Here is a 26,804-nt window from a genome sequence, read left to right on the forward strand (position 1 = left end):
GGGGGAGGTATTGTTTCATGGTCTCTGTGTATATAATGTCTTCTGCAGTTTCCACAGTACGCATCCGATGAAGTGAGCTGTAGCTCACGAAAGCTTATGCTCAGATAAATTGGTTAGTCTCTAAGGTGCCACAAGTACTCCTTTTCTTTTTGCGAATACAGACTAACACGGCTGTTACTCTGAAACCTGTCATATGGAGGTGTGGAAGAAAATAAATCCTCACTCTCAGGTTGGAATGCAACAAAATCCAAGACAGCTTTATTTCAGGCAATTGCCAGGGAAGAAATACAGCTGACAGAGAGCATCAGTTTCTCCAAAGTACAAACAATAAGCCACCATCATTTATACTCTTTTATGGAATGCATTAATTAAAAACATCTGCAATTTATTTATATTATGTCCTGTCCAATCCATTATTTTCTCACTTCTCTCTGACTTCTTTTCTCACAACGTCTTTATCCTTCAATTGAGGACACACCTCTTGTTTTCCATTGGATGCTATTGAGGATGTGCCTCTTATTTCTGCGGGCCAGGAAGCGGAAGTTACTGGAAGAGGAAGTGGTGCGGGCTGACACTGAGATGAAAGGGTGACCTGAGGGGTGGGGACAACCATTTTGCACACAGCTCTTTTCAGTCCCAGTGCATCATGGGAGTTGTTTTCCTTCCCTCTCATCCCCCAGCAAGCCACTCCATCAATGAACCAATGCATCACAGGAATTGTGGTTTCTAACCTGCTTGAGCTCTGCTCCCCCAGGTATTTGCCTCTGCCTCATGCCCGGCCGCACAGCACCTTGCTAGTCCGCCTCAGATCCCTACCAATCAGCCCCCACACCCCAATCCCTTCCAACCTCTACCACCAACCCCAGCATCCCAATTGCCCATTCCACTCCAAAAGCCCCACCATCCACCCTGTTACCACCCCATGGGGCCCACGGCACCGTGGGGGATGTAGTGTCTGCTGCTGCCAGCTCCCGTCAGGGTGGCACTGCCAGCAGCAGAAGTCCAGAAGAGCTGCCGATTGGAGGCACTGACTTTGCTGTGGAGTGGCACTGCTTGCCTGGGAGATGTCTTCTCTCTGCTCTGCCCCGAGCCCCACTCCGCAGCATTTCCCAGAAGCTGTTGTGAAAATTCTTCATTTGGTACAATAGAACAACTCACTGCTAATCTTTCAGGATGAAACAGTCTATATTGCAAAGCAGTTAGGAATTTCCGGAGACCATTCAGGGGAGATTGCTTAGTAAAAATTCTTCATTGCAACAAATCAAGTGACTCCTAATCATTCAGGGAGAAAAGTTCTCAGAGAATCTACATTGCAAACCAGTTAGGAATCGCTGTTCACATTTCAGGGCAGAAGTTATAGTGAAAATTCGTCTCGGCAAACAAAAAGAACAACGAGAACAATGATTCTCTGAAAATCAGCATTAGAACCTAATTACAAATTTCTCATGACCATTCAGATGTGTTTGGTTCATGAAAATTCTTCTTTGTAGCCAAACAAGAAGCTAATGCTAATCCTCCAGGGCAAGAAATTTTTCAGAGTATCTACACTGCAAAGCAGTTAGAAATCATTCCTGATAATTCAGAAGACATTCGTTCATGAAAAGCCTTCATTGCAAATAACCTTAACTGCAAACAGTCACTGATGATAATTCAGATCTCCAAACTTCTCAGATAATCTCCCTCATTATTCAAGGAAAATCTTTTCATGAAAATTGTTAATGGCAGTAGTATACGGCTCGATAGCATTCATCATAATGCATTTTTGACAGGTTTCCATGCCCCATTTAGGGCTTATGTCCCACTCTCCATCCTCATTTTCCTTGGCACTGAAGTTTGGCGCCGTTGGCCATTTTGAAAAAATGTTATGTTTGACGAGGGGGAGTGTCATGTGCTTGTACTTTGATACATTTAGAGCAAAAGGTTGAAAGAAATTTCCCCCTAAATCAGTTACAGTTTGGAACAAGGCAATCCATCCCCCTGATTTTGAACAGCCCTGCACATCCAAAACCTTCATTACACAGAGCCAACTACCTTTAAAGAGGGCAAAGAAATTTCCCTCTGAGGCAGCTGCAATTTCCAGTGTTGAAAGCAAGGGTCCCATCCTTAAAAATGGCCAAGAAATCTTCCCCTGAAGCAGTGACAGTTTCCAGGGGTGGGAAAAGGGGATCAGACCCCCCCGATTTTGAACAGCCCTGCCCCTCCAGAGCCAAGAAATCTACCTCTGCCGCTTCCAGGGACATTGGTAAGCGATGCGAAGTGGTCAAAGCCCCTAGTTCTGAGGAACCGTATGCCATCATAGCCCAGAAGGACTCAGCTTTAAAAAGGGTAAAGGCAAAGAACCCTGTAGCAGCAACAGTGTCCAGGAGTGGGCTTGAGCAGGGTCAAGGGGTCAGCCCCCCCTGATTCTGGTCGCTGAAGAACCGTTGCTACAAATAACAACCTACCTGCAGGTCTTGCTGCATCAGTTGCTGTTTGTAATAAGCTGCTTAGTGTTTGTACATCTCTTAAGCATTTAATAGATAAAAAGTTTTCGAAGCTAATTCTTGAGGTGTTTCAAAAGCAACATTCTCCAGAAGAAAGGGTGGTTTTAGACCAAAAAGTAACAGATACATGTGCACTGTCTGAAAAGGTGGAAAGCGTTTTGAAGGGAGAAGGGAGGGTGTGACTAAACATGATACCTAACAACGTAAAGAGGGGTTGGGGAAAAAAGTGGAAGAAATCTAAAAGATTGAGGAGGCTTTTGGCCAAGAAACTTTAAAAAGCCAGAGCTTTTTTATGAAAATGACCCCCAACCAAGAAAGGGAAATAGACATAGACCCCCCAAACCCCCTCTTCTGAAGGTACAGATTCTCCTGCTCCTAATACACCTCCTCAGGTGTATTTGGAACATGTGAGACACTAGATAAGACCCTGAAGAGAGTTTAACACTTATGAATATTTTCAAGAATTTTGTTTCGCTAATTTGGACAGAGTAATGGGGTTCACAGAAGCCATGGTGGCTGTTGAAACCGCTATTCAAAATTTGCTAGATTATATTAATAATCAGGTGGGGCCTGAAGATTTTGTTCAGCTATGCTTAGATGCCCTGGGGCTAAATCACCCGCTCTTTTCTCTGCAGAGGTCTTGGGAAGATTTAAACATTGTTGATTTTTTTAAATAACTTGGTTACGGTGTTGCAGAGTAACGCAGAGATCGTGGGTTCCGGAACTCTAAGACTGGTTGTCATGATTATTAGAAGCAGGGCTGGTGAAGTTGGCTCTGTAAGACCCTTAAAGACTATCACATATAGTAGAATCATCGAAAAAAAAGAAAACATTTAATTGATTTAAATAACCAGGGTGACAACCTGTGTTTTGCCGGTAGCATGCTGGGTCTCTTATCAAATGAAAAACTGACAGATGCCCAACTATTAGAGCGCACCAGACATCTCCAACAGGAGCTGGGGCTTTCAGACCAAAAAATGATTAGCTTTACAGATGTGAGCTCTTTTGAAGAGTGCTTAGGTGTGACTATTACAATCATGTATCATGAAAATGGGAATTGCCGCTTTTTTCCAACAGCTGGTGTACATCACCTCAAAACTGTTTTTGTTGTGTTACATGACAAACATTATTATGGCATCCGAAATATTAAAGCCTTTCTAGGAGCAGCATATTTGTGCAACTACTGTCACGCCACATACAGCCACAAACACCAGCCCGCCTGTAAAAACCACTGCAGTATGTGTAATAGTGCAGAGTGCATTGAAGTGGCCAAGGGGAAAAAAAGAGACGCCCCGGTTGTAAGCTGTTTTGCAAGTCCGAGGCCTGTTTAGAAAGGCACAGCACGCTGGCAAAAGACGGTAAAGTTGACTGTAAAAACAGAAGTCTTTGCAGTAAGTGCGACTTCTACAAAGTTAAAAATCACAGGTGTAAAAGCAAAAAGTGTCCCCAGTGTTCTCAGAAGACCGATATCATAGATGGTCATGAGTGTAATATGTGTAATATCTGGTCTCCAGAAGAGAGGAAGGATTATGTGTTTTATGATTTTGAATGCATGCAAGAAATGGGGGTACACATGCCAAATTATGTTTATGCCTTGCACTTAGATTAAAAAAAACAGCTGGGAATTTAAGGGGGAAGAATGCATCAGTGAATTTGTTCGAACCTTTGTAGACAAGCGTTTTAAGGGATACACTTTTATTGCTCATAATGCTAAAAGTTACTTTTGTTATTTCATCCTTAGAAAATTGATTAAAGAAAAAATCAGCCCCGTAACGCAAGGCGGAAAACTAATGTGCATAATGGTGGTGAACTTGGACATCAGATTTATAGATTCTTTAAATTTTCTTCCCATGAAACTCAGCAAGTTACCCAAAGCTATGGGGTTTGAGGAAGTCAAGGGGTACTTTCCGCACTTTTTTAACACTGCTGAAAATCAGGACTATGTGCGGTCTATGCCCGGGATAGAGTACTTTGGAGTAGAATACATGATGTCTGAAGAAAAAATGGAATTTCTGAACTGGTACCAACACAATCGCCAGAAAGAACTGCGCTATTATTGTCAAAAAGATGTTGACATTTTCGAGAGGCTTGCGACTGGTTCAGAAAACTCATAAAAATGACAAAAAAGCAGATTGTTAAAATCCCAGGACAGGAAGACGAGGAGGTGACCACTAAGTGTATAGACCTCTTTCAGTACCTTACATTAACCTTGATTTGCATGGCCATGTACCGGTTTAATTTTTTAAAACTGCGAACCACAGCCCTTTTGCCATTAGACAATTACCACAAACAGCAGAAGAGATATTCCACGCCGGCCATTCAATGGTTGTTGTACGTAGCCCACACAGAACATTTACATCCAACATGCTTTGCAGGGTGGGGAGTTTAAAGTGGGGTCCTATTTTTTGGACATTTATGCCGACATAGCAGGTAAACCTATGGCCTTTGAATTTTACCATTGTTTTTTTCACGGCTGCCCCGTCTGCTATTGTGAAAATGATTACAATCCTTTGCTTAATGCGATCTCTGGACAACTTTACAACCGAACCATGATTAAGGCTGAATGTCTAAAAAGACAGGGGTTTGAGGTAAGGACCATGAATGGAAGGCTATGCATTATTTTTAATACAGCTTCTAAACACAAAACAAACACAGAAGCATGTATCTGTGTCTCAGTCCGTGGTCTGCAAACATTTAAGACCAAAACCAGTCTGATAATGCCACAAAAATTAAAATTGTTTAAGTAAATATAAGCTTAATATAACTTTCACATGGATTTGTTACAAACCACAGCCCAGGGAGCAGATGCACTACTATGATTTTACCAGCCTCTACCCTTTTGTTAACAAGACTAAACAATACCCTGTGGGGCACCCCCGTATTGTGTATGAGGGTTTTGGGGATATCAGACAGTACTTTGGCATCGCCAAGGTTAAAGTGTACCCTCCAAGAAGCCTGTATTTCCCCGTATTACCATACAGAGTCGGTGGTGAACTAATGTTCCCTCTGTGTGCCCTTTGTGCAGAAACAAGACAAAAGGACCCCTGCATGCACAGTCAGGAGAAGCAGGCTTTAACAGGGACTTGGTGCACAATAGAGTTGGCAGAGGCTTTAGACAACGGGTACAGGGTCGCTGAGATTTATGAAGTCTGGCACTTTAACTGCTCTTAAGATGCTCCGTTTCCAGACTACATTAAAACGCACCTGAGACAGAAACAAGAGGCCTAGGGCTTCCCTCACTGGTGTACGGACAAGTTGAAAAAAAAAAACCAGTACGTTAAAGAGTACCGTGAAAGAGAAGGCATGTGTCTGCGTCTAAACAAGATTAAGGTAACCTCCACAAATCTCAAAGCTGTTTTTAAATTCCTTGTGGGGAAAATTTGGTCAGAGAACAAATTTGACTAACACCAGTATAGTGGCGGACACTGACGAGCTCTTCAAGTACGTCTTTGTACCTTATTACGATGTGTCATTGTGAGAGTTTATCGACGATGACACAGCCGTGGTGTCTTGGAAGTACGCAAAAGAACACTGCACCCATTCCAGCAACACTAATGTGTTTATAGCATGCTTTACCACCGCTTATGCCAGTCTAGAGCTCTACCGTCTGTTAAATCTCTTACAGGAGCGGTGTCTTTACCACGATATGGATTCTGTGATTTTTGTGAGTAAAGAAGGGGCATGGAGCCTACCTCTAGGGGATTATTTAGGGGATCTGACCAGCGAAACACCACCAGATTAACACATCGCGGAGTTTGTGTCTGCCGGGCCTAAAACTTATGGATACAAACTGTCTAGTGGTAAGATCTGAATGAACGTAAAAGGAATCATGCTCAACTCAGGGAATAGCAATAAAATTAATTTTGAAAGCTTAAAAGAACTTGTCTGGGATTACCCCACGGGAGAGGTCCCAAAAGGAATTGTGGTACAGCAGCCAGGGAACCTTCGGGGTAAAAAAGCACTGGTTGTTAGACATGCGAACTCTGGGGGGGAAAAACAGAAAGTCGTTTACGACAAAAGAGCCCTCGAGGTGGATTTTAAAACCTTGCCATATGGGTATTGATTAGTATGAAAAGCCACATTCAGTTTGTTCACTCCTTTTCCTGTTTGCTTTGTGGTCCTTCAAATTCTGGAAAATCATTTTTTATAAAGCAATTGTTAGAAAATGAGAACAAAATGTTATCGTGGATGCCTAAAATATTGTGTGGTGTTATAGTTGTTGGTAACCACTGTATAAAGAGTTGTTGCAAAAATTTCCATGTATTACGTTTTTGGAAGGTTTACCTGATACTTTTAATGATGAACAGTTATTTCCTAGTAATAAAGTGAATATGGTTATTACAGACGATGTAATGGAGCCTGCTTCTGAAAGCGGTGAAATCGAAAAAGGCTTTACAAAATACGTGCACCACAGGAACCTAAGCATTATGTACATTGTGCGAAACGTGTTTTGTCAGGGAGAAAAAAAGCCGAATGATTAATTTAAATACTAAGTATATGGTTCTTTTAAAAAACCCACACGAGAAACTGCAAATCACCACTCTGGCTCGGCAAATGTACCCTGGTAAAACACAATTATTTTTGGAGGCTTTTGAGGACACTACCAAAAATCCCTATGGATACCTGCTGGTGGATTTGAATGCTTCAATGCTTGAAGTCTTCAGGTTAAGAACAGGCCTTTTCCCCCCAGACTGGCCCTGTGTATACACCTTTAAAAAAACCCACAAAATAGTTATTTTTATCAAACTCCCATTTTAAAAAAGAGCATCCCCTTGTCTAGCTGCGTGCAGAGAAACCTGGCTCTTTTACGATTCCTCACCAAAGCCAAACTGCAGCAAAGGAAAGCTATCCTCTGATCAGTTTCTGACGATCTGGTAGCGGCCATCTCAGAAATAGCACTCAACACTTTAAAAGGAAATGGTCCTCTAAAACCCTGAAAAATAAGCATATTAAAAAGCTGAGCGATAAAAGGCTATCCCTCAAAAGAAAAAAGCTAACTGTAAAACAGGCTGGGGGCTTGATTGGTCCTTTGTTGAGCTTTGCACTCTTTCTACTGTCAGTCCTTTTAATTAACAGATAGTGGAACACGCTGAAAAATTGTACCTCGTTCCTAGCCATCAGTTTGAACAAATAAAACGTGCCTCTAGTGGTGAAGAAAATATCAGAACCACAACCACTCACCAATTGGATTCAGAGATGAAAGACATTCTTCAAAGATCTGGTTTATCTGACTACAAGAAGGCTAAACTTTATGAGGGGTCCTGCAAAGATACCTGGTATTGGCCAAGCATGGTGAAATGGAAAAGACCACAATAAACCTCATTCTCCCCAAGCAGGAACAAGAGGAAATTCGACCTCCTGAAGTCAAGGAGGGGGGGTTCATTGGACTTTCTTGTTCGGGAGGTAATGGAGGGGGTAAATCCTCACTATAAGAAAAAAGCTGATATATTGTTAAATAAACTCAGACTGCGTAAAGCTGTTTTTTCTTGGGTCAATAATGGAAGTTTTGTGTACTGGGGGGAAGCAATTGAGGGGTCTCTCATGCTCGATTTAGTCAGGGGGGTAACCAGCTCTTATTCTTTTGCTAACAATAGGACTCCGAAAGGGTGGAATGTTTTTATGAAAGCCTTGGCGGAGCTGAATGTGCCTAAGTCCATTGTAGGGCATGTTACCAATAAAGAGTTTTTAGAACATCTAAAAACAGGTCTAGAGCCTGCCAAGACCATAAGTAGCATCAACCCTTTAAAAATGTACTGGCTAGAAAACGAAAAATTGAATGGTTAATGGTGTAAAATAAAAGACGTAAACAAATTTCAATGTGTGCTTTATTGATGCACTTCTTTAAACTCACGACAAGACAAACATGTCTGGACAAGTTGAAACGTGTAACCCTTCTGCCCATCAGAGTTGGCAGCAACAAGGGCCGGGTTCAGTATAAAACCGGCTTGAGCCCCCATTCAGTGACCTGGGACAATTACATACCACCCCCTTGGGTGCCTCCAAGAGGCAATACTTCCTCTCTAGCAAGCACAGAGTCTGAGTGCAGCAAAAGCCTTTTAATAAAGGAGGGAAACAATGCAGAATTATGTTGGGGAAACACCACAAACAGAATTCATAACACCAACTATGAGCAAAAGACCCACCCCCAAATAAGTTTGGCAGTGTCCTTTTCCCCTCAGGGTCTTAAGTCCAGCAACCCAATAGTCACCCCCCCTCTTCCCCAGTTTCCTGTCCTTGGTCAGTGCAGTCCCCCAGAGTTCAGAAGTTCATCTGCAGAGTTTACCTCTCAGCCTGGATGGAAGTGGAGGGAGGTATGGGGGGCATCTTACATGCTCCGCTGCTCGGGTCGACAACCAAGTACCACCCCTCTCCGTGGGGTTCTGCTGCAGTCTTCACCACCAGCCATACCTCTCTGTCAGCTGCCCTGCTATCCGCTCCACTCCGCTCTCCACTAGCTGTCCTGCTGTCCACTCCTCTCTGCCAGCCACCCAGCTATCCTCTCCGTGCTAGTTGTCCTGCTGTCCACTCACCAACTTGTCCTCAGGTCCCCCCATAACACAGCTCTCAGCAACGTCAGCTGTTTAGTGATTTCAGCTCTCAGTGGTTTTTAAACAGGTAGTAGGGAGCACTTCAGTGCTGATGCACCATTAGCCCAAAGTACAGTGAATGCTTAGACCTAGGCAACAGTGATTTCAGCTCTGCAGAATATAACAAGACTCCTAATGGAGCCAAATTTAGCTCTCATTATTACACTGTGAAGAGAGACAGGATCAAAATAGTGTTTAGAGCCTCAGAAGGGGCCCACACTACCAGGTACACATACCTGGAACCCATGTCCCTTGCCTAGCGAGTGCTACTTGGTTGAGGGCGAGTCCCTCCGTCATAAAATGCCAAGTACAGTTCTACTGTCCTTGATTCACATAATCAGGATAACAACCCTTTATTACTCCTGCCCCAATAACAGAGAGACTGGAGATCCCACAGCAGCCAAAGTGACCATTTGGGCAAGCGGTCCATCATGCTAGGCAGGGTGGGTGTGCCCATACAAACGAGAGTGCCAATGCAAATGAGATCAGCCCCTGAAGTCCTTTTCCACAGCTCACCACCAGATGTCAGGGTAGAGCTCATTCTGACTCTGCTTACACATGTTTGGGACAAGTCTGGGCATGGCTGGTCTCTTCCCTTTTACAAACCGCACCACAAGGTGGTCATTTTCTGGTAAATCATTGGTGTACAATTTAAAATGCGATAAAAAGATAAACCCCTACTACATTGCTTAAAAAAAAATACAACGATAACCGCAGGTTATAGCTAGAGGGTCCTGTAGTTGTCTCTGATGAAACACAACGTTACTAGAGTTACAGTTTAAAAAAGTCATAATAGATTTAGAAAAAAGTTACTGTCTAGGGGAAATCTGAAGGAGTCAAAGAACTCACCAGGCCCCTGTTTTGGTAAATAGAGAGCCAGCCAGTGTTCCCTGGGTAAGTCATGGGGGGTGCTTGTTAACAATAAGCCCCAAAGGTCTTCCAGACACAAAACCCTTCGGGAGCAAGTCGCTAGGAAAAACATCTGAAAAAGAAGCGTCCTTTGATAAAATACACCTTAGCTGCCCAGTATTTATAATCACATATAATCAAACGGGACATTTCTTCTATGGTTCACTTCGAGCATATTATCAAACACCCCATACACTATCATGTTAACTGTAGAGGGCAGTGCCATTGCAAATTGAATTTCCACTTTCAGGTTTCCAGTTTTAATCAGAGAATAAGGATTGGCGCCCTCCTGGTCCGGGGGTCAGATCAAAGATGTACAGTGTATAGCCCTGGGAAAATTCACTGTGGTCAATCAGGAGCGATTGGTCTTTTAAATATTTCCCAGTCACCTGCATGAGCTGCATTTACTCCCTCACACAGTTTCCATTCTCAAAATTGGTTTGTAGGGGTTTTGCTGGCACCTGTTCGCCATCCACATACAAGGCCACAAAATTAATGTTATGTTTAAAGTTAAAAGGGTTTTTAACGTAGCTGCTGCTGAAGGCTTTGTTATCTATAAAACTGATTATGAGCTGCTTGGGTAACTGTCACAAAAGGAGGTTTTCCTGGTTGTATAAGTAGGGGCATAGCGAGCAGATCGAGGGACGTGATCGTTCCCCTCTATTCGACATTGGTGAGGCCTCATCTGGAGTACTGTGTCCAGTTTTGGGCCCCACACTTCAAGAAGGATGTGGATAAATTGGAGAGAGTCCAGCGAAGGGCAACAAAAATGATTAGGGGTCTGGAACATATGAGTTATGAGGAGAGGCTGAGGGAGCTGGGATTGTTTAGCCTGCAGAAGAGAAGAATGAGGGGGGATTTGATAGCTGTTTTCAACTACCTGAAAGGGGGTTCCAAAGAGGATGGCTCTAGACTGTTCTCAATGGTATCAGATGACAGAACGAGGAGTAATGGTCTCAAGCTGCAGTGGGGGAGGTTTAGATTGGATATTAGGAAAAACTTTTTCACTATGAGGGTGGTGAAACACTGGAATGCGTTACCTAGGGAGGTGGTAGAATCTCCTTCCTTAGAGGTTTTTAAGGTCAGGCTTGACAAAGCCCTGGCTGGGATGATTTAACTGGGAATTGGTCCTGCTTTGAGCAGGGGGTTGGACTAGATGACCTTCTGGGGTCCCTTCCAACCCTTATATTCTATGATTCTATGATTCTATGATACTGACACGACTGCCGGCCGGAATGCTAAACACCTTTATGTCCATCCTGTCTACCAGGTACTTAGCATTGGCGGTCATTAGAGCTTCAGCGTGCCCCAAACGGACCCCCGGGGTCTCTATCATCCGTTTTACAAACAGGGATGCTGTAATAATGTGAACTTTATAATTCTGGTTGGCATTCCCGCTCGTGAGGCAAAAACCATCTTTGCTAATTTTAATTTTCAAGTCCACGCCGTTCAGCAATAGTTTTTTTTGAAAAAACAAATTGCTGTGTAGAGGCCCCAACAAATCCAGCTTCCTGCTGCCGGCCATTAGTCTGGCCCTGCGCATAAACCCCTGTTACCAACCCCGACCCAAAACAGTGCTTTCGTGGGCCCCTGCCGTGTCTTTATGAAACCCTCCTGTCGAAAACTGCATAGCAAGGGTGTCATGGCTGTAGTTCAGAATCAGCTCTATCAAGGCTCTGTAAGGGTAACAATTGTTGCTCTGACTGATAAGATGGTTGCCTAGAGTGATGTCCAGCTGGTTAAAAAGGGTGGCGATGGGGTAGTTTGTTAGGGTAACACTGGCATTGTTGTCAATGTCTGACCCATCTTCTTTTACCAGCTTGCAGCACATGTACAGCTGTGTGTTGTTAAGGTCTAAGTGTCCTGAAACACAAAATGCTAGAGGGGCATTCACCGTTAAAGCGGCCAAAGGAAGCACCGCTACATAAAAGCTGTTCTCGTTACTGGTTTGTGTTGGGGCTATTTGAAATAAATCCAGTTCTAATTTGGTGCATTTGTCAGCGCCATGATGAATAAAAGCTATTTTAAAAGATATCCCTTTTACCCTGGGCGACGCTCTGCTACCTCTTCTTAGGGTGCCTTTTAGGTTTATGACTGAGGCGTCTTCTGGCAGCTTTTTTTCTTAAGGGCCTAGGAGGCGCTTGAAATGGCTGGTGCGACACTGTTCTTTTTCTCCTCATCACCGCTAAAGGGTTTTTAATGTTTTAAAATATCCTGTGGCATGTGCACTCCTATTTTTGTTTATAACGGCGCTAAACATGTGGTTCACTACGTCTCTGGTTATATTTTTTGCGGCTATTTTCATGTGGGGTTTAATAATTTCAAAATCCCTTTTCAAAAGTGGCTTTTCTAAAAAGATTGTCGAATATCCCTCCTAAACCAGCTCCGTACATGATGCGTAATCCTTTATATCCCGGTAAGCCATAACAAGCCTCGGCCTTGTAGTAGTTCCTATACAAAAAGGGATCCCGGTAGTTTTTTATAGTCACCATTCTTCAACCTGGGGCGCAAATGTAGTTTAACAATCACCTTCCCAAAACTAAATAAAATGTGTTTATTCTGATCCATCATTATTTCAATACTGTGAAAAAGTTACTCCTCTACCTTGGTAGGTCTTGCGCTTATTGGCGGATTTGCTCGCCTTGGAGCTTCATGGCAGCCCTCAGCTTGGCCGTTTTTCTGACCCACAGTCCAGGTTGACTCCTTCTGTGTCTGACCAGGAGTTGGGAGGATTTGGGGGAACTCGGGCCCGCCCTCTACTTTGGGTTCCAGCCCAGGGCCCTGTGGAATGCAGCTGTCTAGAGTGCCTCCTGGAACAGCTGTGCAACAGCTACAACTCCCTGGGCTACTTTCCCATGGCCTCCTCCCAACACCTTCTTTATCCTCACCATAGGACCTTCCTCCTGGTGTCTGATAATGCTGATACACCTCAGTCCTCCAACAGTCCACGTTCTCACTCTCAGCTCCTAGTGTCTCTTGCTCCCAGCTCCTCACACGCACACCACAAACGGAAGTGAGCTCCTTTTTAAACCCATGGTGCCCTGATTAGCCTGTCTTAATTGATTCTAACAGCTTCTTGATTGGCTGCAGCTGTTCTAATCAGGCTGTCTGTCTTAATTGTCTCCAGAAGGTTCCTGATTGTTCTGCAACCTTCCCTGTTACCTTACCCAGGGAGAAGGGACCTACTTAGCCTGGGGCTAATATATCTGCCTTCTATTACTCTCCTATAGCCATCTGGCCCGACCCTGTCACATATCCCCCCCTCTACTCAACACTACGGGGTTGGGCAACTTTGGACGTCAGGCAGTGTACTCGTGACAAGTCTCTGCATTGCCATGGTGGCTTTCAGCCCGGTGTTGTGTGGTGAATTGGAAAGGTTGTAGGGACAGGAACCATCTGGTCACTGCAGGGTCATTGTGGTTAGAATAGGAGGTCATGGCAACCAAATCCGCCTACCATTGCGCGTCCACATCAGGCACAACCATTTCATTCCTTTTAAATTTAATCCTAGACGGTTTTTGTAAAGTGTAAGCATCTTGATCCTCAAGCTAAGGTGCAACCTGCTTTCTACTCAAAGTTTTATGGTGCCTTTTAATACACTGAAATAAGGGTGTGACACCTCCGAAACTCACAACTTCTCCAGGAGAGTAATAAATTTTCTTTAGCAACCTCACCGTCTAATCCGTCTTACTTTAAAACAAATCATAAAATATCAGGGTTCGAAGGGACCTCAGGAGGTCATCTAGTCCAACCCCCTGCTCAAAGCAGGACCAATCCCCAATTACATCATCCCAGCCAGGGCTTTGTCAAGCCTGACCTTAAAAACTTCTAAGGAAGGAGATTCTGCCACCTCCCTAGGTAACGCAATCCAGTGTTTCACCACTCTCCTAGTGAAAAAGTTTTTCCTAATATCCAACCTAAACCTCCCCCACTGCAAATTGAGACCGCTACTCCTCATTCGGTCATCTGCTACCACTGAGAACAGTCTAGAGCCATCCTCTCTGGAACCACCTCTCAGGTAGTTGAAAGCAGCTATCAAATCCCCCCTCATTCTTCTCTTCTGCAGACTAAACAATCCCAGTTCCCTCAGCCTCTCCTCATAAGTCATGTGTTCCAGTCCCCTAATCATTTTTATTGCCGCTGGACGCTTTCCAATTTTTCCACATCCTTCTTGTAGTGTGGGGCCCAAAACTGGACACAGTACTCCAGATGAGGCCTCACCAATGTTGAATAGAGGAGAACGATCACGTCCCTCGATCTGCTGGCAATGCCCCTAATTATACAGCCCAAAATTCCGTTAAACTTCTTCGCAGCAAGGGCACACTGTTGACTCATATCCAGTTTCTCATCCACTGTAACCCCTATGTCCTTTTCTGCAGAACAGCTGCCTAGCCATTCGGTCCCTAGTCTGTAGCGGTGCATGGGATTCTTCCTTCCTAAGTGCAGGACTCATCAGATTTCTTTTGGCCCAATCCTCTAATTTGTCTAGGGCCCTCTGTATCCTATCCCTACCCTCCAGCATATCTGCCATTCCTCCCAGTTTAGTGTCATCCACACCATCCTCCAGATCTTTAATGAAGATATTGAACAAATCCGGCCGCAGGACTGACCCTTGGAGACCCCACTTGATACCGGCTGCCAAGTACACATGGAGCCATTGATCACTACCCATTGAGCCTGACACTCTCGCTAGCTTTCTATCCACCTTATAGTCCATTCATCCATTTATCCAGCCCGTACTTCTTTAACTTGCTGGCAAGAATACTGTGAGAGACTATATCAAAAGCTTTACTAAAAAGGAATAACATGTCCACTGCTTTCCCTGATCCACAGAGCCAGTTATCTCATCATAGTAGGCAATCAGTTGGTCAGGCATGACTTGCCCTTTGGTGAATACATGTTGACTATTCCTGATCATCTTCCTTTCCTCCAAGTGCTTCAAAATGGATTCCTTGAGGACATGCTCCATGATTTTTCTGGGGACAGCGGTGAGGGTGTAGTTGCCCGGATTTTCTTTCTTTTTTTTAAAAGATGGGTACTATGTTCCCCTTTTTCCAATCATCTGGGACCTCCCCCGATCACCACGAGTTTGCAAACATAGTGGCCAATGGCTCTGCAATCACATCAGCCAACTTTCTCGGCACCCTTGGATGAAAAGCCACGTTCAGTTTGTTCACCCCTTTTCCTGTTTGCTTTCTGGTCCTTCAAATTCTAGAAAACCATTTTTATAAGGCAGTTGTTAGAAAATGACAATAAGGTGTTATTGGGCTTGGCTGAAAATTTTGTGTGGTGTTAGAGCTGTTGGTAACCATTGTATAGAGTTGCTGCAAAAATATCCATGCATTAAGGTTTTGGAAGGTTTACCTAATACATTTTATGATGAACATTTATTTCCTAGTAAAAAAAGTGAGTATGTTTATTACAGATGATCTAGTGGTGTCTGCTTGTCAAAGTGGCGAAACTGAAAAAGCCTTTACAAAATATGTACACCACAGAAACCTAAGTATTATGTGCAAAACCTGTTCTGTCAGACCAAAAAATGCTGATTAATTTCAATAGTAAGTGTACAGTTCTTGTTTAACCCTCCCTGCGATAAACTGCACTGTAACCCAGCAAATATACCCTGGTAAAACATAATTCTTTTTGGAGGCTTTTGAGGACGCTACTAAAAAACCCTATAGGTATCTGCTGGTGGCTTTAAACGCTTCAGCGCGTGAAGCCTTCAGTTTAAGAACAGGCCTCCCCCCTTCCCCGTCTGGCCCTCTGTATATTCCTTAAAAAAAACCATAAAAACTTATTTTTAATCAAACTTCCATTTTAAAAAAGAGCATTCCCCCTGACAAACATGTCTAGCTACGTGCAGCAAAACCTGGCTCTTTTAAGATTTCTCATCAAAGCCAAGCCCCAGCAAAGGAAGGCTCTTCTCTGCTCAGCTTCTGATGACCTAGTAGCGGCCATCTCAGAAATAGCGCTCAACACTTTAAAAGGAAACGTTCCTCTGAAACCCCGACAAATAAGCGTCCTAAAAAGAAAACGGGGGATTATTAAAAAGCTGACCGATAAAAGGAAAAAGTTAATTGTAAAACAGGTCGGGGGCTTTATCGGACCTTTGTTGAGCTTTGCACTCACTTTACTGTCAGGCTGTCCCCTTCTGCCCCCAACTAAAACTTCTCCAGCGCATCATCAAAGGTCTACACCCTATTCTGAAAAATGATCCTTCACTCTCACAGATCTTGGGAGACGCTCTGCCCCTCTTTGCAGCGATTGTGAGTCTGGATCCGGACACAGCTCATGTCAGCCCCGTGGTGTCCGACAAACGGCGACTCTATGAAATGGGGTGGCCTGCAGCAGGACGTGGCTCACAACCTTGACAGGATTGAGTGTAAAACATGGGTGCTGAGCTCTCAAGGGTTCACGACGACGAGATACTGCTGGGAAGTAGAGGTTGGGAAGTGGGGCCAGCCTGGGCTGTGTGGGTGGCCAGCAGAGAGTCTATCAGGAGGAAGGGCTGGATCAGCTTTTCTCCTGAGTAGAGGATCTGGGACGTGGACCAGTGTGGGAGCCATTACCTACCCAGGAAAAATCGGCGTATCGCTGCCTTAACTATTTTTTTATTATCAAACTGGAACTTTAGAAAAATGATTACTAATACAGTCATATTACCAATATAGTAATGTGACTAAGCTGATGGCTCAAAATTGGCAAAGTAGAAGGAATTCTGATATATAGTGATGTGTAGAGTAAGAAACGACATATTCTTTTCTAGAGAAGAGTCCAATAAACAATACATGATGATAGCCCCCAAATAAAATGTGTTGTTGAAAAGTTTGTAATAATGAAAAAAAGTCAAGAAAATTCAAATGTTTTAACACACACAAAGATTTCCTCAAAATACTTTTAAAATGAAAAGTTTTGTTCAGCTCTAATTAACACCTATTATTACATATAATCAATGAATTGATTTCCTGGTTCTTTCTACTGTAATTGTGAACGGACTGCCATTGATGGGTGGAAATCATGTCACAACGTAAGAACGTGTCAAACCATGTCCTGAAATATCACATAGGCCAAAAGGCTCCAAGAAAGGTGAATCCTAACATGCAGTTACATGTGTTGTGTGAAATTGTTGATGAAAGAAAACCCAGAAAGTCAGAGAAATTGTGGGAGCTCCGAGTCGCATGGATGAGAAGTAATAAGGAGAGCTTCAAGGAAGGCTTAACCAAACCTACACCAGTTTTAAGCCAGAAGGGACCATGAGGTCCACAGGAAGGGACATGGATTATTGAGGATGGTGACCTCTAATTAATATGAAATTTAATATACTCTCAGAAGTTCGCAAACGCTATTGACCAGTTTAAATGTAACACCAGGAGTTGGTAGAATTTTATTTGGCAGTTTAAATATAAGTTGATTGACCTCTATGGGTGAAGGTGTCTAGCAACTCAAAATCATTAAAAGTTTAAAATAGAGTTACAAAAATAAAAAAGGATCTAACCCAAAAGTGAAATGTTTCAAGCTTCACAAATCTCCACCACACCTTAGAACATGCATTTGCTCTGCTGACAATCAAACATTTAAAAGCTATGGGTATTATGGTTGTTATATACCTATTTTATTTAAATGTCAACCTCCAAAGTTTAAACATGACTGAAATATGTTTAAAAAACAAACAAAGAAGCCCCAACACCACCTAGGGCCCCCTCCAAGATCAACAAAAGGGACTCTTAGGGGAGCGGTACCTGAAAGTCCTCAAGTATTTGTTAATTCGAAATTGTGGTAAGTGAATAAACCTGTTAACTACGGACTTTTAAAATCTGTTTGAAAACTTCTGGGTTATCCTCATTCCACAGAAACGATTTTGAAGCTTCTTAAAGTACCTGGAACCTATTTTGAAAAGGCTTAAAACTACAATACACACCTGGTGAAGTGAAAAAACAGACTGACAGAACAAGAATGGTATCCAGAGGTCACCTACTACGAGACAGGCCCAACAAAGTAACAGAACACAGCTTGCCGCCACTGACAGCTGCCAACTAAAGCCTTTCTAGCGCATCATGAAGGACCTAGAACCTATCCTAAAGGACGATCCCTCCCTCGCACAGACCTTGGGAGACAGGCCAGTCCTCGCTTAAAGACAGCCCCCCCACAACCTAAAGCATGTGCTTTCTTTAATAGTTGTAATATTTAAATTGTGAAATGGTGTCTTTTATTGTAACAGTGTTTTACTATACAAATGGTTTTTAAAAATTCGTTTTTAAAAGTAGTTTTCTTTTTATTCTTCAAAAAGAAAAGAGGTGTGGGTTTTTTAAATGGGGATATGTATCTTCTTAAAAGACTTCGCTTAAATGTAAGTGATTCAGGGGTCTAAGCTAGACATAAATGTGGGTGTTAAAAATTTTTTTGGTGTTTTAAACTGCTGGGGTTTGCGTGTGCCAGAGTTTGTGTCTCAGCTTGTGCAAACATGGGTGTGTTTTTTTTTAAAGAAAATATATTGCTCGTTTTTTTAAAAGAACTATACATCTTGAAACTGAGGGTATGGCTTTCTGTACAAAGTATGTTTTAAAATGGATTTCAGTTTTTTTTTCTTATAGCAGTTTGGTTTTTATTCTGATAATAAAATGATACTAATAAAAATAAATATTTATATTGACAATTACATGATTCTAATATAATGGAAAATATAAAAATTGAAAATGATACTCTTCAATTACAGACGGATCACTGCTTGTGACAAATCTCGCATGGAATTTTCATATATAAAAGATTGAGGGCAGGGAGTTTGGTAAAAATTACCGACAAAGGAAAACATAACTGATCAGTGCCTATGAAAAATCTGTCATTGATTCTTCATCTTAAAGCCTTTCAGATACTGTGTGGGACCGATCGGACTGTGAAAATTACCAGCAAATTAAAACTCATTACTCATCATGGATGGGAAACAATTTCTCAGATCTTCATTTATAAAGCAGTTCTATTTATATTTATAAATTTTATTTTATTTTATTTTATTTATTCTATTTATATTTATAATTTTTATTTATTTCATTAATAAAGCAATTCTATCCTCAGCTTTTGGGCTAAATCTGCTAGTTAAAATTTTAGTCAAAGGTTGTGGCAAATTTCTCAGGTAATCGTTCTCCTAAATCCAAAAGTATACTGTGGAGATTATTCGGCAGAGATCAGCGATCAAAAATTACAAAACAAATCTCGTTATTTATCATTGCTGGCTAGTTTCTCATGGAACCTTCATTTTAAAGAAGTTATGGTACTTTCCTGATAATTTGGAAGATATTTGTCCGCACAGACAAAGCAAAACACGTTTCACATAATTTCAGGTGACACATTACTCGAAGAATCTCAATTCCAAATAAGTTAGGATGCTGGTCTTTTCATATCGAAGAGATCGGTTAGTGAAAATAATGATTGGGACAGTATCCTCATTATATAACCATGAAGTGTCCCTCTGACAGTTGTCACAAACTTATCAGTGATGAGCTTTTCAACTAACCTAAGGCTCAGGACAGTATCCTAATTGCTTTAAAATGATTCAAAGAGAAAGTTTTTCCAAGCAATCAGAAAATCGAGTTTAACTTTTTAAAAATAATTTTCACGTTCTCCATTCTCTTCCAAATGATCTGGACCGAAATGAAGGTCTTTAAGACGAAGATTCCATGAGAAATTTGTCACAAGCGATATTCAGTGATAAAAGTCTTTTGTTTCTTATTTTCAACAACCTATCGCTTGGAAATTATGAGTACAGAAGTATAAGTACAATAGGATCAAGATTCCTTGAGAACTTTACCACCAGCAATAAGTTTTGCTTTGTTTTTAATTTCTAAGAGTCCATCTCTTTCAGAAGGTAATTAGAGAAATTCAACCGATTTAGTATGAAGGTTCTCAGAGAAAGTTGTCATCTGAAATCATCAGTCATGAATTTTGATTTGTGTATTTGCGCATTAGGTTTCGTGGGCTACAGCACACTTCATCAGTAGAATGGAACACAAGTTGTGATGGACGTGCATATGAACTATGTATATGAACTATATTTCTCATTGGTCCTTCTAGTTAGGCCCCCCCCCTCTATTCATGATGCCCTGAGGGGAGCACAGTGATTTGGCGGCAGTGTGTATGGAGGTTTCAGAGTAACAGCCGTGTTAGTCTGTATTCGCAAAAAGAAAAGGAGTACTTGTGGCACCTTAGAGACTAACCAATTTATCTGAGCATAAGCTTTTGTGAGCTACAGCTCACTTCATCGGATGGGGACAAAAGGGCCCCATGACGGGATCTCCTCAATATAAGGGGGGGATAGCAGCCTTTATCTATGCAGTAACATAAAATCCTTCCTTGGTAGCTGTAGTGGATTGCCTTACTTGTAAAGGGTTAAACAGTATAACATCTCCTGAAAATATACCTGGAATAATCCATTTAAAACCACAGAACTAAGTAGGGCAAGTAAATGCATTCTTATCTTTTGTTTTGGTCTGTGAATTTTCCTTATTTCTGTGTTTGTAAGTGTGAAGCTGAACCCAGAAGGGAATCGTCTATGTTTAAAATCTTTTTATAACCCTCTAAAATTACTTTCCATTGTGATTTTACAGATGTGATTTTTTTTTTTATAAAGTACTTCTTTTAAGAACCTGACTGATTTCAGTGCCCTGAAAACAAAGGATGTGGTCTCTGCTCACATTGCTAAGGCAATTGGTTGGTATAGTATTCTCAAGCCTCCCTAGGAAAGGGTTTGAAGGGATATTTTGGGGAGATAGTGCTTCAAAGTGGCCCTTCCTTGAATTTTTGTGTTAATCATTTAGTGGTGGAAGCAGTACCATCCAAGGAAAAGGAAAAGAACTTGTCTCTGGGGAAATTTTAACATAAGGTGGCAGAATTTAACATAAGTTGGCAGCTTTGGGGATCTTCTGTGCGGGTCCCCCCGTCTGTATATCAGAGTTCAGAGTACGTGGGGGAACCCTGACATACTGATAGAGGTGGAATAAATTTTAAACAGAAGCAAAGATCTCAGAAGGAGATTTTTAAAGCACACATTCTTTGTTTTTTAGCTGGGAGCATGAGTGGTATAGAGAAAGTAAATAAGGAAGTGTTATTTACTCCTTCTCATAATACAAGAACAAGTGGCCGCCAAATGAAATTAATAGGTAGCAGGTTTAAAACAAACACAAGAAAGTATTTTTTCAAGCAATGCACTGTTAGCCTCTGGAACTCCTTGCCAGAGGGTGTTGTGAAGGCTAATACTATAACGGGGTTCAAAAGGGAGCTAGATAGATTTATGGAAGATAGGTCCATCAATGGCTATTAGCCAGGATGGGCAGGAACGGTGTCCCTAGCCTCTGTTTGCCAGAAGCTGGGATTGGGTGACAGGGCATGGATCACTTGATGATAACCTGTCTGTTCATTCCCTTTGGGGACCTGTCAGTGGCCACTGTCAGAGGACAGGATACTGGGCTTGATGGACCCTTGGTCTGACCCAGTATGGCCGTTCTTATGTTCATGTTCTTATGATGAAACCAGCAAGTATTATCCATCTGGGGAGTATGGGAAAGTACAAGGGGAGAAAGGAGACAGGGGGAGTCAGGGGAAGCAGATGTCCATGAGAGGTGGGGTCTGGGTGGCAGAGATCATAGAGAGGATGTGTGGGAAGCAGAGATCAGAGAGGGGATGTGGGGGGAGCAGAAATCATAGAGAGGATGTGGGGGGAGCAGAGATAAGAGCGAGGGGATTGTGGGAGCAAAGGTCAGAGACAGGGAACTGGGGGAGCCAAGAACAGAGAGAGAGGGGATGGGTGAGCAGAGATCACAGAGAGAAGGGATGGGGAGCAAAGTTCATAGGGAGGAATCTGGGGGAAGCAGAGGAGAAAGAGGTTCTGGGGGCAGCAGAGAAGAAATGGGTGTGACAGGTTCCCCCGGGGTGCCACCTGGAATTGGGGTACCACTGAGTCCCCTGACCCACCAGCCTGGGCTCCCTCTCACACTGTGCTGCTGTGTTAAGCTGCAAAGCCCTCCAGCCTGCACTTTCACCAGCATTCACACAGGTAGGGACACACCCAGCTGCAGTTACATGCAGGCTCTATAACCACCAGCTTCCGAGCCTGGGACCCCAGAGCAGTACCATCCTGCCCTGGTCAAATCTGGCCAGTATATGGGTTTAATACCCGGTCCGCCTCTCCCTCAATGTGAAGAAAACAATGCACACTTGTGGTAACCAAGCAAAGATTTTCCCCAAGCACTCCAGTCAAAGCTCACTGCTTTGGATTAAAACATAAAACAAATTTATTAACTACAAAAAAAATAGATTTTAAGTGATTATAAGGGATAGCAAACAGATCAAAGCAGATTACCTAGCAAATAAACAAAAAATGCAAACTAAACTTAATATACTAAATAGATTGGCTATGAATAGCAGATTCTCACCCTAATTGATGGTACGAGCAGGCTACAGATTCTTAAGGCACACGCTGCATTAGCTTTACAACTTGGGTTTCTCAGGTCTTCATGCGTAAGCTAGAAATCCCTTTAGCATGGGCGCAGCACTTCCCCCAGTTCAGTCTTTGTTCCTCAGGTGTTTCCAGGAGTCTTCTTGTATGGGGAGTGAAAAACCCTGATGATGTCACTCCCCTGCCTTATATAGCTTTTGCATATAAGCTTGGATCCCAGACCAATCTGTGGAAAAATACTGACATCCCAAGATAGAATCCAGCGTCATGTGGCCTGGTCACATATCCTTGTAGAGTCATAGCAGCCATCACTCACAGGTTGTCTGTGGAGTTCTCAGGAAGGCTCACCAGGTGGGAGATAAGCTTCTCCTAAAGCCTTTTGTTCTCCCTAATGGCTCATTGCCCTGAATAGGCCCTTTCCAGCCAGCTATCTAGACTGAAAGCATCTTGTCTAGTGGGCATTACACAGGTGTAACTACATTTGAAATACAAATACATATTCAATATTCATAACTTTAGATACAAAAATAATACATGCATACAAATACGATAATCATATTCAGCAAATCAAAACTTTTCCAATGATATGTCACATGATTTATCTTGTACAAACTGCATCATAATTATGTCATAATCATATCATAATAATATCACTCTGAAGAATATGGGGTGCAGTGCCACAATGGGGTCTGGGGGATCAGAGATTAGAGAGGAGGTCTGAGGGAAGCAAAGAAAGAGGGGTCAGGGGAGCAGAGAACAGAGGGGGGTGGTATCTGGGAAGAAAAGAAATCAGAAAGGGACTTGGGGGAGCAGAAATCAGAGGGTGAGAGAAGTTCTGGAGTGGGGAAGCAGGGATCAGAGAGAGGGTGTGGGGGGAGCAGGAATCAGTAGAGAATCTGAACTAAATTCACGGCTGGCTTTAGCAGGCATAACACCATTACTGTGAATGAGGTTGCACCTGTTTACCCAGCAGTGTGCTGTGCTTCTCTCTGGGGTAAGGGCCTGCAGGAGAGTCTGCTTGGGGGCCAAGGGAAGAAAGATCAAGGAGTTTGGGGTTTGTTGGGAGAAGAGTCCAGGCGGGGGATGTCAGTGCAGGGATTCTCCATCTGAACTGAGTTTCAATCCCCAGCCAGATGAGCTAGGCTGTGCATGTAAAACACACTGCCTTTTGCCTGCAAACTTTATGTCCTTCAAGTAGAGCTTGAAGCAATCACAGTGGGGTTCCCAGTGGCGGCTCAGGCAGGGAGCAAATGGAATTTATTATTCAGGCACCCATCTGGCGCTGTCTCACAGGTGATGCTCTGAGAGAAACAGGTGTGAAATGGACTGGGAGGACTGGGAGACTCACAAGGGACCAACAGGATGATCCTCAAGCCCCAAAGCTCCCAAGGCTGCTCAGATTCAGAAACTGGGGGAATCACTGGGCTGGGCCCCTCTGTTCACTATGAGAAGACTGATATTTTGTGAGGACTGGGACCAGAAGAGTGAAGGGTTTTAGCCCTGGGTGCATCTAGGACAGCATTTCTCAAATGCGGCCATCATGGCCGCATTTGGCCACAACAACTTCCTAAGCGGTGATGTGGAGTAGGGAACGCATTGGCTCCTCCCCCTCCCTCCCTGTTTCTCCTGGATGCACTGCTCTGCATGTCTCCAGAGGCAGGTGGGGCACAACACTGAAGGAGAAAGTGAGTTCTCTAACTGGGGAGGGACGGGGGCTTCGTGGACTTCAGCCCTGAGGTGGTTGGGCAGTGGGGACTTAGGGAACCTGGCTGCAGACCAGGGCTCCATCCATGGGGCTTCAGGCCCCAATCCCCAGCCCTGGCCACTGACCCTAGGTGCCAACCCTGGGGTTCCAGTGGCTGGCAGCCCTGGGTGAAGATCCCCAGCTGCAACTGCTGGCCCTGGGTGCAGATCCCCGGCACTGGTCTTGGGGTCTGGCAGGTGCTGGCTCTGGATACAGATCCCAAATGCCAGCCCCCAACGCTGGCGGCAGCCGACCCCTGGCTGCACACTCTAACCCCCAGACCTGGCCACTACCCCCGGGCACTGCTCCTGGATGTCAACTGTGGGTTCTGGCAGATGCTGGCCATGGACTCTGATCCCCAACCCCAGGTGCAGATCCCCAGCCCCAGTCACGCAGCAGCAGGTGTCAGCCCAAGGCTCCTGTGGGTGCTGGCCCAGGACATTGACTCCTAGCCCTGGCTGGGCAGCATCAGGCGTGGACCCGAAGGCGTGGACCAGGACTGGGTGCTGGCTCCAGATGCTGACCCCCAGCTGCATGGCAGCGGGTGCTGATCCCCAGCCCTGGGCGCAAATCCTCAGCCCTGGCCACACAGCTGCAGGCATCGATACTAGGCTCCAGGGGGTGCTGGCCCAGGGCACTGACCTCCAACCCCAGGTGCTGACCCACACACCCAATCACGCGATGGCGGGGCCCCCCATACATTGCCCCTTGCCTCTGCTGCCTCACCCACCCCTCCATCCATCTTCCTTGGCCACTGCTGCCTCACCCCCCATTTCTCCATCCAAGTCTTAACTTGCCAGGCCTTGCTGTGAAAAGTGATATTAACAAACATACAAATATCATTTTTCACAGTATTATTTTTATTTCTGAGTATGGAAAAAAAACCCTACATAAATAAATTACAATGATTTGGGTGTGTGTCCATGCATAGCTTTTTTTTTTTCCGAAAGTTATTTAAGTATTTTAGGAAAAAGTGTCAGTGCGGCCACGAGCAAGAGTTGGTGGCTGCACTCTGAGGCCACCAAAATTTTTTGAGAACCCCTGATCTAGGAAGAGTGCACACAGCTGTCCCCGTGCTGCCTCTGCCTTGGGAATCACAGCCTTAAACACATCCCCACAGCTTCGCCAATGCTGCTGCAGGGCCTGATATGGCAGCCCTGTTAAGTGGATACATACTTGGTTAAAAAAGGCAAACAAAGAGTAACTATTAATGGAATGATGTCAGATTGGAGAGATGTCCCAAGTGGGGGTCCAAGAGGTCCCAACTCTGGGTCCAGAGTTCTTCAACATTTTTATTAATGACCTGGATGTAGGTATAGAGTGCATACTGATCAAATTTGCACATGACGCAAAGCTGGAGGATACCAATACTTGCTAATACTTTGTAGGATAGGGCTAAAATTCAGCAAATCTTGACAAATTGGAGAACTGGACTATAGACAACAAAATGAAATTCAGCAAAGACACATGTAAGGTGCTACATTTAGGGGAAAAAACCAAATGCACAAATACAGAATGGGGCTTGGCAGCAGCACTGTTGAGAAGGATCTGGGAGTTGTGATGCGGTTGCAAAAACAGCAAATGCAATTTTCAGTTGTATTAACAGAGGCATATCATGCAAGTTACAGGAGTGATAGTGCCACTCTACTCAATGCTGGTTAGGCCTCAGCTGGAGTACTGTGTCCAACTTTGGTCGCCAATATATAGAAAGGATGTAGAGAAACTGGAAAGGATCCAAAGGAGAGTGACAAAGATGATCAGAGGGATGGAACACAAGCCATATGAGCAAAGGCTGAAGAAACTGGGTATGTTCAGTTTGGAAAAGAGGAGATTGAGGGGGAATATAATAGCGGCCTTCAAATACTAGAAAGGCTGCCATTAAAAAGGTGGAGAAAAGTTGGTCTCTTTTACCACAGAGGGCAGGACAAGAGACAATGGGTTCGAACTACAGCCTAGCAGATATAGATTAAATCTGAGGAAAAACTTCCTAGCTGTAAGCACAGTAGGACCATGGAACAGATGCCTAGGGAGGTCATAGAAGCTTATTCGCTGAAAGTTTTCAAAAGACTGGATAGCCATCTGTCTTGGATGGTTCAGACACAATAAATCCTGCATCTTGGTACGGGGTTAGCCTAAACGTCTATAATTCCCTCACACAGCTGTGCCAGTGCTGCTGCAGACCCAGCTTGTCCTGTCCTCTATGCAAAGTTTTGGGTGGATGGCCTGGGGCATCTGTAGGAAATGTTCCACTAGGCACTGACCTGCTGGAGGAGTCCAACGGGGTATGCTGCAGTCGCATTCAGTATTCAACCATGCATTAGTTTCCATTCAGTGTTGTCTAGTCTCTCTTCCCTTCCTTTCTGAGGCCTCTTGGAGAGGAGGTGAGATCCTGTGGGCTTTGCTGTGAGCAATATCATGGTGACACACAGTTCTGTAGCTCTATAGCTCCTTCTTGGCACCTCCATGGGGTTGTGTGGCCCTCATCGCCATGGTATATGAGAGATTAACAGAGATGTCACCTGTGTGAGACGTGCAAATTGTCTATAAGAGTTTAGCACCTGCACAGAGAGCAACGAGCTCAAATGGACTGCAGGGAAGGTTGGAGTGGTGCAGGGGGAATGAGGAAATGCTCCAAA

At 43.8% G+C, this 26,804-nt stretch overlaps 1 protein-coding gene across 3 annotated transcripts in view; it reads left to right on the forward strand.

Moving 5' to 3' along the window:
• FBXL16 (F-box and leucine rich repeat protein 16) overlaps positions 1-8,294 on the forward strand; it is a 92,259-nt gene extending 83,965 nt beyond the window's left edge. For 2 of the 3 annotated variants that reach the window (XR_007358776.2, XR_012670184.1), the window contains exons 7-8: positions 6,109-6,283; positions 6,828-8,294. Coding sequence is in view for 1 of the 3 variants with exons in the window: in XM_048866637.2 (XP_048722594.1) it covers positions 6,109-6,225 (117 nt within the window). In the remaining 2 variants the exon portion in view is untranslated. Of the gene's footprint in view, positions 1-6,108 lie in introns of all 3 variants that reach the window. The other variant, XM_048866637.2, reaches the window with a different exon arrangement.
• Positions 8,295-26,804: the final 18,510 nt, after the last annotated feature.

This window comes from Caretta caretta, chromosome 10 (assembly GCF_965140235.1).
Source record: "Caretta caretta isolate rCarCar2 chromosome 10, rCarCar1.hap1, whole genome shotgun sequence".
NCBI classification, from domain to species: Eukaryota; Metazoa; Chordata; order Testudines; family Cheloniidae; genus Caretta; species Caretta caretta.